This window comes from Pan troglodytes, chromosome 23 (genome assembly GCF_028858775.2).
Source record: "Pan troglodytes isolate AG18354 chromosome 23, NHGRI_mPanTro3-v2.0_pri, whole genome shotgun sequence".
Classification (NCBI taxonomy): domain Eukaryota; kingdom Metazoa; phylum Chordata; class Mammalia; order Primates; family Hominidae; genus Pan; species Pan troglodytes.
Genome location: NC_086016.1, coordinates 44,008,667 through 44,021,400, shown reverse-complemented (window position 1 = coordinate 44,021,400; position 12,734 = coordinate 44,008,667). Strand labels below are relative to the sequence as shown.

At 45.2% G+C, this 12,734-nt stretch overlaps 1 protein-coding gene across 4 annotated transcripts in view; it reads right to left on the bottom strand.

The window, feature by feature from the left end:
• The window catches only part of WBP2NL (WBP2 N-terminal like), a 34,263-nt gene that overhangs the window by 4,464 nt on the left and 17,065 nt on the right, over window positions 1–12,734 (bottom strand). For 3 of the 4 annotated variants that reach the window (XM_054675584.2, XM_054675585.2, XM_063807983.1), the window contains exons 2-6: window positions 10,942–11,050; window positions 10,558–10,699; window positions 10,265–10,357; window positions 8,041–8,148; window positions 1,112–1,587 (exon numbers count right to left, since the gene is read on the bottom strand). In XM_054675584.2, the coding sequence (XP_054531559.1) occupies window positions 1,193–1,587; window positions 8,041–8,148; window positions 10,265–10,357; window positions 10,558–10,699; window positions 10,942–11,050 (847 nt within the window). In that variant the 3' untranslated portion in view covers window positions 1,112–1,192. The remainder of the gene's footprint in view (window positions 1–1,111; window positions 1,588–8,040; window positions 8,149–10,264; window positions 10,358–10,557; window positions 10,700–10,941; window positions 11,051–12,734) is intronic. The other variant, XM_054675586.2, reaches the window with a different exon arrangement.

Here is a 12,734-nt window from a genome sequence, read left to right as displayed (position 1 = left end):
AGTGAAGGAGACATTACAAAATATTTGTTATAAATATACAAATATAAACGTTTGTTATAAAATATAAATATTTGTTATAAAATGGGGCATTCAGTCTGATGAGGCTGAAAATCACTATAGTATATGCTCCCTACAACTTGCTTTTCTCCTTATCAACAAGTCTTAGAAATTTCTGCATACGTAGTATGGGCATACCATAGCCTATTCATATATTTCCTATTAATGGACATATAGGTTATTTCTAATTTTGTGCTGTTAGAAACAATGAATATAATGAAATCTTCCCACATGCATCTTTGTGCACACATGCAAGTTTTCTCGGAGGCAGATTTTAAGATGTGAAAGTGCCATATCAAGAGTTTTAATATTTGTAAATCTTTGGAGATAAAAATGTTTTCTCATCTCAGGTTGCATTTCCCTAACACTAGTCGAGCTGAACATCTTTTCAAACATTTTCTGGCCATGCTATTGCCTTGGTTATTCGGCAATTCATATTTCTGTCATTTTGGGGAGAACTGATTTGTAGTTATTCACGTATTCTGACTATAAATTAATATATATGTTGAAAATCACTTTTTCCTATTCTGTTGCCTATCTTTTAACTTCTGTCATAGAGAAGTTTTAAATTTTGATATAGTCAATTTATCATGCTTTTATTTGTTGTTTTTGGTCTCCTCAAAGAAGGCTTTCTCTACCTCTAGACATAGTTTTCAACAGGTGTATAATACTCCATTTTGTGGATCCACCGTAATTTATAATACTCTTACTATTGAAAATTTAGCTTTCTCAAACAACTAAGTGTTCAACATGACGTTTTTAGCATGCATCTTAGTGCCTAGCAAACGGAGCATAATAAATGTTTCTTGAATGAGGATGGGAAGACAGGAACCCTGAATGTGAGTGTGGAAAAAGTTATGTTTAAAAATGCAACCCAATGTCAACCAAATTACTGGGGAATTAGCCCCACAATAGTATTCTTCCTTTGGCCAGCTACTTAAGAGTTGATTCTGCTTCTAAAATCTAGGCACAGAAGTAAAGTTTCACCTTCCCCCATAAGATTGCCCTTCCAAAGGGTGGAACAACTACCTGCGAGAAGCCTGTGATCACATACCTGAGTCCTCCTCCTTATCCTGACTTCAATTTTAGGGTACCTCTTTGCTTGGTGAGTCTTCAAGGTTTACATCTTAGAAGGTTAAGAATGGACCTGAGAAGAGGAGGCAGAGGGAAGAGAAGCCTCGTTTTCAGGAGCCTGGGCTGCTGTAGATTCATGAGGCCTGGCTCCTGATCCAGCAGGTGAGGCTCTGTATCCCACAGGCGGGCCTTCATTTCCTGCAGGTGGGGCTCCATATCCGAGAGGTGGGGCTCCATATTCTGCAGGTGGGGTTCCATATCCAAGAGGTGGGGCTCCATATCCTGCAGGTGGGGCTCCGTATCCAAGAGGTGGGGCGCCATATCGCACAGGTGAGGCTCTGTATCCCACAGGCGGGCCTTCATTTCCTACGGGTTGGGCTCCATATCCTGCAGGTGGGGCTCCGTATCCGGGAGGTGGGGCTCCATATCCTGCAGGTGGGGCTCCATAGACAATAACTGGGAATTATAATGGAAGGAAAAAAATTCAGTTACCTTTAAGTCAAGGAATATGTGAGAAGGAAGAACTTAAAAAATAATGCTGAAGCAAACTGACGCAAGAAGAGAAGTCAGGCAGAATAATGCTAAAGCTATTTCCTCTAGCTATCACCAATTGAAGGCATATCACTTCCTGTTGTGCAGGGATTCAAATCAACATGAAAACAACCCTATCAATAGATCGGTGCGTTACTTATACTCGTGCACAGATACGTGTTTTACTTAATAAAGTTTGATTATGAAAAAAAGTAATACATGCTTAATGAGGAATATGCGTTTGGAAAATAGAGAAAAGAGGAATGGAAAAAAGCCATCTATAATTCTACCATTGAACACTTACTATTTTGGTGTATTTCTTTGTAGAATCTCTGTGAATATTCTTTATATAATCATGATCATATCAGCCATATTATTATTATTATTATTTTGAGAGGGAGTCTCACTCTGTTGCCCAGGCTGGAGTGCAGTGGCGCGATCTTGGCTCACTGCAAGCTCCGCCTCCTGGGTTCACGCCATTCTCCCACCTCAGCCTCCTGAGTAGCTGGGACTACAAGCACCCGCCACCATGCCCAGCTAATTTTTTTGTATTTTTAGTAGAGACAGGGTTTCACCATGTTAGCCAGGATGGTCTCGATCTCCTGACCTCATGATCCACCCGCCTCGGCCTCCCAAAGTGCTGGGATTACAGGCGTGAGCCACTGCGCCCGGCCAGCCATATGATTTTTTAAATCTGGCTCTTTTACTTAATATTATAAGAAATGTCTTCATATTGTTAATTTACTTCATAAATTCAAAGCTGGATAATATTTCATCATATGGATAGATGACTCTTTTTGTTGTTTCTGACTTTCCAATTAACCTTACAATAAACATGAGTTTTACTTATTACCTTGGGTTACATTCCCCAAAGTGATTTAACTGGATAAAGTGAATGGACAGCTGTAAAGTTATTTTGCTTTAATCCAAAATTTATTACAAAACTACTGTAATCAAGACAGTGTTTTACTGGCACAAGGACAGACTTAGAGACCAATGGAATGAATTAAGAGTCCAGAAATAAACCCAAGCATCTATGAACAGTTGATTTTTGACAGAATGCCAAGACCATTCAATGGGAAAAAAATAGTCTCTTCAAAAAATGATTCTGGGACAACTGGATATCTGCACGTAAAAGAATGAGGTTCTTCCCTCACTTCACTCTACAGATAAAAATTAACTTGTAGTGAATCAATGGCCTTAATATAAAACAGAGGTGGCCCATCTTTTGGCTTCCCTGGGCCACATTGGTGAAGAATTGTCTTGGGCCACATATAAAATATACTAACACTAACGATAGCTGATGAGCTATTTTTAAAAATCTCATAACATTTGAAGAAAGTTTATGAATTTGTGTTGGGCTGCATTCAAAGCCATCCTGGGCCATGGGTTGGACAAGCTTGATATAAGAGCTAAAACTATAAAATGCTTAGAAGAAAACAGAGATAAATCTTCATGACATTGGATTTGGCAACGAATTCTCACATTTTACATCAAAAGCATGAGTAACAAGAGGAAAAAAGAGAAATCTGATAAAAATTAAAAACCTTTGTGCATTAAAAGCCATTTTTGCCTGGGCACAGTTGTTCACACCTGTAACCCACTGGCCGAGGCAGGCAGATCATTTGAGCTCAGGAGTTCTAGATGAGCCTGAACAACATGGTGAAACTACATCTCTACTAAAAATACAAAGATTAGCTGTGCATGGTGGCACACACCTGCAGTCCCAGCTATTCAGGAGGCTGAGGCACAAGAATCACTTAAACCCGGGAGGCAGAGATTGCCGTGAGCCAAGATGGTGCCACTGCACTCCAGCCTGGGTGACAGAGGGAGACTTTGTCTCAAAAAAAAAAAAAAAGTCATTATCAAGAATGTGAAAGAAAACCTAAAAATATTTACAAATAATATATCTGACAAGGATTTCATATCCAGACTATATAAAGAATGCTTACAACTCAACAACAAAAAGACAAGCAATCCAATTTAAATAATAAAAAAAATAGGCAAAAGACTTGGACAGTTCTCCAATGAAGGTATATAAAAAGCACATTAAAAGATGTTCAACATCATTAGTCATTAAGGAAATGCAAATTAAAACCACAATGAGATACCACTTCATACCCACTAGGATGGCTTTAATATAGATTTTTTTTTAAAAAAAAGGAAGATAAGTGTTGCTGAGGATGTGTAGAAATAGGAACACTTACATTTACACAGGAATGTAAAATAGTGCAGCACTGGAAAATAGTTGGTGGTTCCTCAAAAAGTTAGAGAATTTACATATGACCCAGAAATTCCACTCCAAGATGCATATCCAGGAGAAATGAAAACATATGTCTACGTAGAAAATTATATACAAATGCTTATAGCAGCTAGTATTCATAATAGCCAAAAGGTGGAAACAAGACAAATGTCCATCAATGGAGGAATGAATACACAAATTGTGGTATATATGTACAATGGAGTATTATTCAGCCAGGAAAAGAAATGAAGTATTGCTACATGCTACAACTTGGAAGAACCTCAAAAACATTATCTTGAGTGAGATAAGCCAAACACAAAAGGTCACATATTGTATGATTTCTTTTATGTGATATATTCAGAATAGGTGAATCAATAAAGACAGAAAGCAGATTAGAGGATACCAGGGGATCAGAGAGGGGACAATGGGGAGTAACTTCTTAGTGGCTATTAGGTGATAAAAAGTTTTGAAACTAGACCAGATGCTGTGGCTTACACCTGTAATCCCAGCACTTTGGGAAGCCAAGGCAATAGACTTGCTTGAGCCCAGGAGTGTGAGACCAGCCTAAGCAACACAGTGAGACCCTGTATCTACAAAATTTTTTTAAAAAAAAGGCTGGCAGGGGCTGGGTGTGGTGGCTCAAGCCTGTAATCCCAGCACTTTGGGAGGCTGAGGCGGGCGGATCACAAGGTCAGGAGATCGAGACATCCTGGCTAACACAGTGAAACCCCGTCTCTACTAAAAATACAAAAAAAAAAATTAGCCGGGCGTGGTGGCAGGCGCCGGTAGTCCCAGCTACTCAGGAGGCTGAGGCAGGAGAATGGTGTGAACCCGGGAGGCTGAGCTTGCATCGTGCCACTGCACTCCAGCCTGGGCGACAGAGCAAGACTCCCTCTCAAAAAAACAAAAACAAAAACAAAAACAAAAAAGGCTGCCAGAGATGGCTCATGCCTATAATCCCAGCACCTCGGGAGGGCAAGGTGGGCAGATGGCTTGAGGCCAGGAGTTCAGAACCAGCCTGGGCAACATAGGGAGATTTCTGTCTCTACAAAAACACATAAAAATTAGCTGGGCATGGTGGATTGCGCCTGTGGTCCTAGCCTACTCCGGTTGGGGGTACTGAGGTAAGAGGATCGCTTGAGCCCAGGGGGTCGAGGCTGCAGGGGGCCATGATAGTACCACTGCACTACAGCCTGGGTGACAAAGTGAGACCCTGTCTCCAAAAAAAAAAAACACCACTTTTTGAAACTAGAGACAGCTGGTGGATGTATAATATTGTGAATACGTCAAATACTGCTAAATTTTACACTAAATACCACTGAATTGTACACATTAAAATGTTAATTATATGTTATGTGAATTTCACCAACTGAAAAAATGTTAAACCCTAGCAACAATTACTTTAGTCTGAATATTAGATTGTAATAACCTTTAAAAACCAAGGTAACAATTAAGGTTACAAATAAGTAGCCTTTAAGTTACATACAAAACTAAAGACCCATGGACATGCATATCAAGTTCCAAGGAGAACTCAAGAAAAGTCCCATATTTTTGTGTGTGTTGGCAGCATTAGGAGACCCTTGGTGGCCCACCAGTAGGCAGTGGACCATGTTTGAGAATTACTTTCCAGAAACCCCATTCAGTAGCAGTGGACTTTAACAACACAAACTGTTAAAGGACCCAGGGCTTGAGTCCTCAGTAAGGTTGAAGGGTGTGGCACAGGTATGATGACTATGCTATGTGAAATGGAAACAAGGAAGTGGGCAAGAGCATATATTTTCTGCTCAGGCTATAAACAGGAAGTGACCCTTCCCACTAACAGGATTGCCAAGTATGTTCCGGGTTTGTATATATCATTAAAAGTAAGCCTGAGTCTTATGTTGGGAAGCCCTCTCCCTCTCCCTCCCCCTCCCCCTCCCCTCTTTCCACGGTCTCCCTCTGATGCCGAGCTGAAGCTGGACTGTACTGCTGCCATCTCGGCTCACTGCAACCTCCCTGCCTGATTCTCCTGCCTCAGCCTGCCGAGTACCTGCGATTGCAGGCGCGCGCTGCCACGCCTGACTGGTTTTCGTATTTTTTTGGTGGAGACAGGGTTTCGCTGTGTTGGCCGGGCTGGTCTCCAGCTCCTAACAGCGAGTGATCCGCCAGCCTCGGCCTCCCGAGGTGCCGGGATTGCAGATGGAGTCTGGTTCACTCAGTGCTCAATGGTGCCCAGGCTGGAGCGCAGTGGCGTGATCTCGGCTGGGTACAACCTCCACCTCCCACCCGCCTGCCTTGGCCTCCCAAAGTGCCGAGATTGCAGCCTCTGCCCGGCTGCCACCCCGTCTGGGAAGTGAGGAGCGTCTCTGCCTGGCCGCCCATCGTCTGGGACGTGAGGAGCCCCTCTGCCTGGCTGCCCAGTCTGGAAAGTGAGGAGCGTCTCTGCCCCGCCGCCATCCCATCTAGGAAGTGAGGAGCGCCTCTTCCCGGCCGCCATCCCATCTAGGAAGTGAGGAGCGTCTCTGCCCGGCCGCCCATCGTCTGAGATGTGGGGAGCGCCTTTGCCCCGCCGCCCCGTCTGGGATGTGAGGAGCGCCTCTACCCGGCCGCGACCCCGTCTGGGAGGTGAGGAGCGTCTCTGCCCAGCCGCCCCGTCTGAGAAGCGAGGAGACCCTCCGCCCGGCAGCCGCCCCGTCTGAGAAGTGAGGAGCCCCTCCGCCCGGCAGCCGCCCCGTCTGAGAAGTGAGGAGCCCCTCTGCCCGGCAGCCGCCCCGTCTGAGAAGTGAGGAGCCTCTCCGCCTGGCAGCCACCCCGTCTGGGAAGTGAGGAGCGTCTCCGCCCGGCAGCCACCCCGTCCAGGAGGGAGGTGGGGGTCAGCCCCCGCCAGGCCAGCCGCCCCATCCGGGAGGGAGGTGGGGGGGTCAGCCCCCCGCCCGGCCAGCCGCCCCGTCCGGGAGGTGAGGGGCGCCTCTGCCCGGCCGCCCCTACTGGGAAGTGAGGAGCCCCTCTGCCCGGCCAGCCACCCCGTCCGGGAGGAAGGTGGGGGGGTCAGCCCCCCCGCCCGGCCAGTCGCCCCGTCCGGGAGGGAGGTGGGGGGGTCAGCCCCCCGCCAGGCCAGCCGCCTCGTCCGGGAGGTGAGGGGCGCCTCTGCCCGGCCGCCCCTACTGGGAAGTGAGGAGCCCCTCTGCCCAGCCAGCCGCCCCGTCCGGGAGGGAGGTGAGGGGGTCAGCCCCCCGCCCGGCCAGCCGCCTCGTCTGGGAGGTGAGGGGCGCCTCTGCCTGGCCGCCCCTACTGGGAAGTGAGGAGCCCCTCTGCCCGGCCACCACCCCGTCTGGGAGGTGTACCCAACAGCTCATTGAGAACGGGCCATGATGACAATGGCGGTTTTGTGGAATAGAAAGAGGGGAAAGGCGGGGAAAAGATTGAGAAATCGGATGGTTGCCGTGTCTGTGTAGAAAGAGGTAGACATGGGAGACTTTTCATTTTGTTCTGTACAAAGAAAAATTCTTCTGCCTTGTGATCCTGTTGATCTGTGACCTTACCCCCAACCCTGTGCCCTCTGAAACATGTGCTGTGTCCACTCAGGGTTAAATGGATTAAGGGTGGTGCAAGATGTGCTTTGTTAAACAGATGCTTGAAGGCAGCATGCTCGTTAAGAGTCATCACCGCTCCCTAATCTCAAGTACCCAGGGACACAAACACTGCGGAAGGCCGCAGGGTCCTCTGCCTAGGAAAACCAGAGACCTTTGTTCACTTGTTTATCTGCTGACCTTCCCTCCACTATTGTCCTATGACCCTGCCAAATACCCCTCTGCGAGAAACACCCAGGAATGATCAATTAAAAAAAAAAAAAAGGTTAGGGTGGTAAAGGCGATGTTATATGTATTTTACCACAATGAAAAAAATCACTTAAAGAAATAAAAAAATGTCATTAAAAAAAAAAAAAAGTAAGCCTGAAACCAAAGCCCAGTCACTTGCTGACTTTGCCACTGGGTTTCAGTCTGGAAACAAAGTCACAGATGTGACCATTTTCCAAGCCCCTAAAGCTCTGCTGCTGCTCCTGCAGGGGTGCTGGAGGCAAGCCTGCAAGGGATAGATCTTTGAGCCTCTGGCATAATTTTCCACCTTCCAGGAAGAACCTCTCTGCCATACCTTACCTGAACAAGGCATCTGTGGAGTGCACATATTCCCTTCCCCAGTAATTACATAAATTCCCATAGAGCTGAACCAGTCATTTAAGGTTCTAAGTGGAAATCCTCGGGCAGCTGGAAAGACAAATTTGGCAAAATAGGAACTCTTTTAATTAAGTCAGATATATAGCAGATATCAACTGAACAATTAACAGAGTATTTAATCACCACCTTACATGTGTTTCCAACAATGCTCTTGAGACACAAGATAAAAAAGAAACATGGGCTGGGTGAAGTGGCTCACACCTGTAATCCCAACATTTTAGGAGGCCAAGATGGGAGGATTGCTTGACCCCAGAAGTTCAAGAACAGCCTGGGCAACATGGCAAGACCCTATCTCTACAAAAAAATTTTTAAAAATTAGCCAGGCATGGTGGTGCATGCCTGTGGTCCTAGCTACTCAGGAAGCTGAGGCAGGAGGATTGCTTGAGCCTGGAAGTTTGAGGCTGCAGTGAGCCTTATCTGTGCCACTGCACTGGAGCCTCCAGCCTGGGTGACAGAGTAAGACCTTGTCTCCAAAAAAAAAAAAAAAAGAAAGAAAGAAAAGAAATATGACCCTTGTCCTGAATGGCACGTGTCTTAAGGGCAGAGATTGTATCTCATTTGCCTGTGCTTATTCCAGGCCTAGCATAGCACCTAATCATAACAGATATTCAGAAAAAACTTCTAAGTGAGGATTCTACCAAGTTGGTAAGATATATCCATTAAAGACCAATGTGAGGAAGTGTGGTACCGAAGAAAACACTTTTGTCTTGTCTCCCCTCTGCATCTCTCTTATAAGAACACTTGTGATGGCATTTAGAGGCCACCTAAATAATCTAGGGTAATCTTGTCATCTCAAGATCCTTAAATTAATTACGTCTACAAACACCCTTTTTACAAATAACGTAACAGTCACAGTTTCTGAGGACTGGGATGGGGATATATCTGTGGATCCATTATCAGCCTACCACACTGAGTTTTGCCTATGGCATGTGACCAGATGTAATGTAGACAGTTTCCAGGCCTGGCCCATAAAAATTTCCCAGGGGAGATCTTTATTCCCTTCTCTGCTGGCTGTACAAAGAGGCCATGGAAGCCATGGGTTAAAGATCGCAAGGACCAGCCAGGCATGCTGGCTCACGCCTGTGATCCCAGCACTTTGGGAGGCTGAGACAGGTGGATCTCCTGAGGTCAGGAGTTCAAGACCAGCCTGACCAACATGGTGAAACCCCGTCTCTACTAAAAATACAAAAATTAGCTGGGCTTGGTGGTGGACACTTGTAATCCCAGCTACTTGGGAGGCTGAGGGAGGAGAATCACTTGAACCCGGGAGGTGGAGGTCGCAGTGAGCTAAGATCGCATGATTGCACTCCAGCCTGGGTGACAAAGCAAGACACTGTCTCAAAAAAAAAAAAAAAATATATATATATATATATATATACACACACACACATATATGAGATAAAAAAATTATTTGTAGTCACAGTTTGAAAGAGTTCTGTGGTACATCCATTAGATCAGTGCTATAAGTCTTGACAGTACCTCTACTCCCCTCTCATGTAAGATGGGGACTAAACCTGAGAAAAGCAAAGGCAAGTCCAGAGAGAAGAAAAAATAAAAAGCCACACCAAAGAAAGAATAACTAAGGGCTCCCTGACCCAAGGAAGAGACGCTCAGTAGATATCTGAGGTCAGTGTTTAAATGGACAAAAGACTATCAGGTATAATTAGTCACCTGGGTGTCTGGCTGTAAGCTCCCACTAGATTGCAAGCTCCTTCAGGATAGGAAGGGACTGAATAATCTTTGTGTTCCTACCCTGTAACATGGTACTTGACAATTGTAGGTAGGCCCAGGAAATGCCTGCTGAATATGTGTGTGAATACCAACTGCCTGGCCACAAAGGCCAGCAAATCTTGGCTGAGTAGAAGTCCTGCTTTAATTCCACAAGCCTTAAAACCCCAAAGTGGGCTGGGCATGGTGGCTCATACCTGTAACCCCAGCACTTCGGGAGGCTGAGGCAAGAGGATCATTTGAGTTCAGGAGTTCGAGACCAGCCTGGGCAACATGGTGAAACCCCAACTTACAAAAATACAAAAATCCCTGTCTCAAAAACAACAAAACAACAACAACAGCAACAACAACAAAAAAAACCCCAAACAAACAAACAAAAAACCCCAAAGTGCTTAATATCTTTATCAGCATCACTTACCAGCAGAGGCAGCTTTCACCATCAACTGGGCAAATTCAATGGCACCTCCATTTCTGAAGACTAATTTAAAAGTAGCTTGTCCTTCCCAGCCACCTAGGGGAAGAAATGGCACACACTCACCAAGAAACTGGCATAGCTGACAACAGAAAGACTGCCACAAACACCAAGGGAAGCACTACCTGACAAAGTAGGGCAGCTTTTGTTTGAATTTCAACATGATCCAAGTTTGAATCTTAAACCTTTTAGAAGATTTTGAGGGAAAAAAAAATACACACTTCTGAGGGAACACTTACCATATGGAGCTGCCTGAATAGTTCCTTTAATGAAGTTTGCAGCAAATACTGGTTGTTCAACAGTGAGGTTCGTCATCAGATCAAATGGCATCATAAAAGACAACATGGGATCACTGATGGAGCATGAAGTTATGAAAATCACCTACGCAAGGAAAGAAACTTTGGAAAAGGAATGCAGAATTTGTCCATGGATTGAGACTTACAAGAGCAAGGTGCATTCTGGTCTAACTGAGAAACATCATCTTTTCTTCCATCACCCTTCAGTGTGGAAAATCCCAAAGCGCACGTTTAAAAACACTTCAAAAGTCAATGTTTAAGTTTTCCTCATTTCAAGGAAAACAAATGTAGAGTTAATCAGCAGATTAAAGTAGAAGTAGAAATTACCCGGTATGAAGTGAGAAACAATGTTCCTGTCTTTGTACCACTAAAGACATTTGAGCCTTCTGATCGCTGTGGGAAGGAGAGCTCCACATTCGGAGACCGCTTCAAGAGACTGTAGAAAATGAGGAACAGACGGCACACGATAAAGAATGTATGTAAAATGACACACATAAAGTTCTTAACGCAATTTTTTTTTTTTTTGAGACAGAGTCTTACTCTGTTGCCCAGGCGGGAGTGCAGTGGCGCGATTTCAGCTCACTGCAAGCTCCGCCTCCCGGGTTCACACCATTCTCCTGCCTCAGCCTCCCAAATAGCTGGGACTACAGGCGCCCGCCACCATGCCTGCCTAATTTTTTCGTATTTTTGTAGAGATGGGGGTTTCACTGTTAGCCAGGATGGTCTCGATCTCCTGACCTTGTGATCCGCCCACCTCGGCCTCCCAAAGTGCTGGGATTACAGGCATGCCACCGTGCCCGGCCCTTAATGTAGTTTTTTTTTTTTTTCCAGAGTAAGCACTCAATAAACATTAGCTGCTGCTACTGCTACTATTACTACTACTACTATTTTATTGAAATAAAAAGGAATTCAAATGATCTTATTCTCTGACAATTTACTCTTATTCTTCTCCCTCTTCATCATCGGATTCTTTTTCTTGTCAAACCTACTCCTATTCTCAATGTGTGTTCATTAATTCTTATACTTCTTGTGCGGTAAGTGTAAAGCACTGTGCTAATAGAAATGGTTCTTTGACGCTGGTAAAGAAAGTAAGGCAGCAGACTGCCCCAGCCCCCTCTGACATGTTCCCTCAGCCTGTGGTGCTCTCTCCTTACTGTTAACCTGGAAAACTTGGACTCACCTTACTGTCACTCATCCAATCCTGCTGGGTTCTTTTTTTTCTTACTTTATCTTTCTTTCTTTTCTTTCTTTCTCTTTTTCTTATTTCTTCTTTCTCTTTCTCCCTCCCTCCTTCCCTCACTTCTTTCTTTCCTTTCCTTTTGACTTTCCTTCCCTTCTTCCCTTCCCTTCTTCCCTTCCATTCTTCCGTTTCCTTCTTCCCTTCCCTTCCTTTCTTTTTTCTCTCTTTCTTCTTTCTTTTTTTTTTTTTTTTTTTTGAGACAGGGTCTCACTCTGTTGCCCAGGCTGGAGTGCAGTGGCATAATCTCTGCTCACCAACCTCCACCTCCTGGGCTCAGGTGATCCTCCCATTCAGCCTCCTGAGTAGCTGGGACCATAGGCAAGCACCACCATGCCTGGCTAATTTTTTTTTTTTTTTTTTTTTTTGAGAGAAGTCTTGCTCTTGTCCCCCAGGTTTGAGTGCAATGGCTCGATCTCGGCTCACTGCAACCTCCGCCTCCCGGGTTCAAACGATTCTCCTGCCTCTGCCTCCCAAATAGCTGGGATTAAGTCGCCTGCCACCACGCCAGGCTAATTTTTGTATTTTTTGGTAGAGACAGGGTTTCACCATGTTGGCCAGGCTGGTCTGGAACTCCTGACCTCAGGTGATCCGCCCGCCTCGACCTCCCAAAGTGCTGGGATTACAGGCATGAGCCACTGCACCCGGCCAATTTTTTTGTATTTTTAGTAGAGATGAGGTTTCACCATGTTGCCCAGGATGGTCTCAAACTCCTGGGCTCAAGAGATCTGCCTGCTTTAGCCTCCCAATGTGCTAGGACTACAGGAATGCGCCACCATACCCAGTCCCCCAGCCTTTTCTTTCTTAATGATATATGTAACCAATGTATAATGATCATTAGGTACAATGTCTGCCTTCTTTGCTACTCTAGCCCTAGCAAACA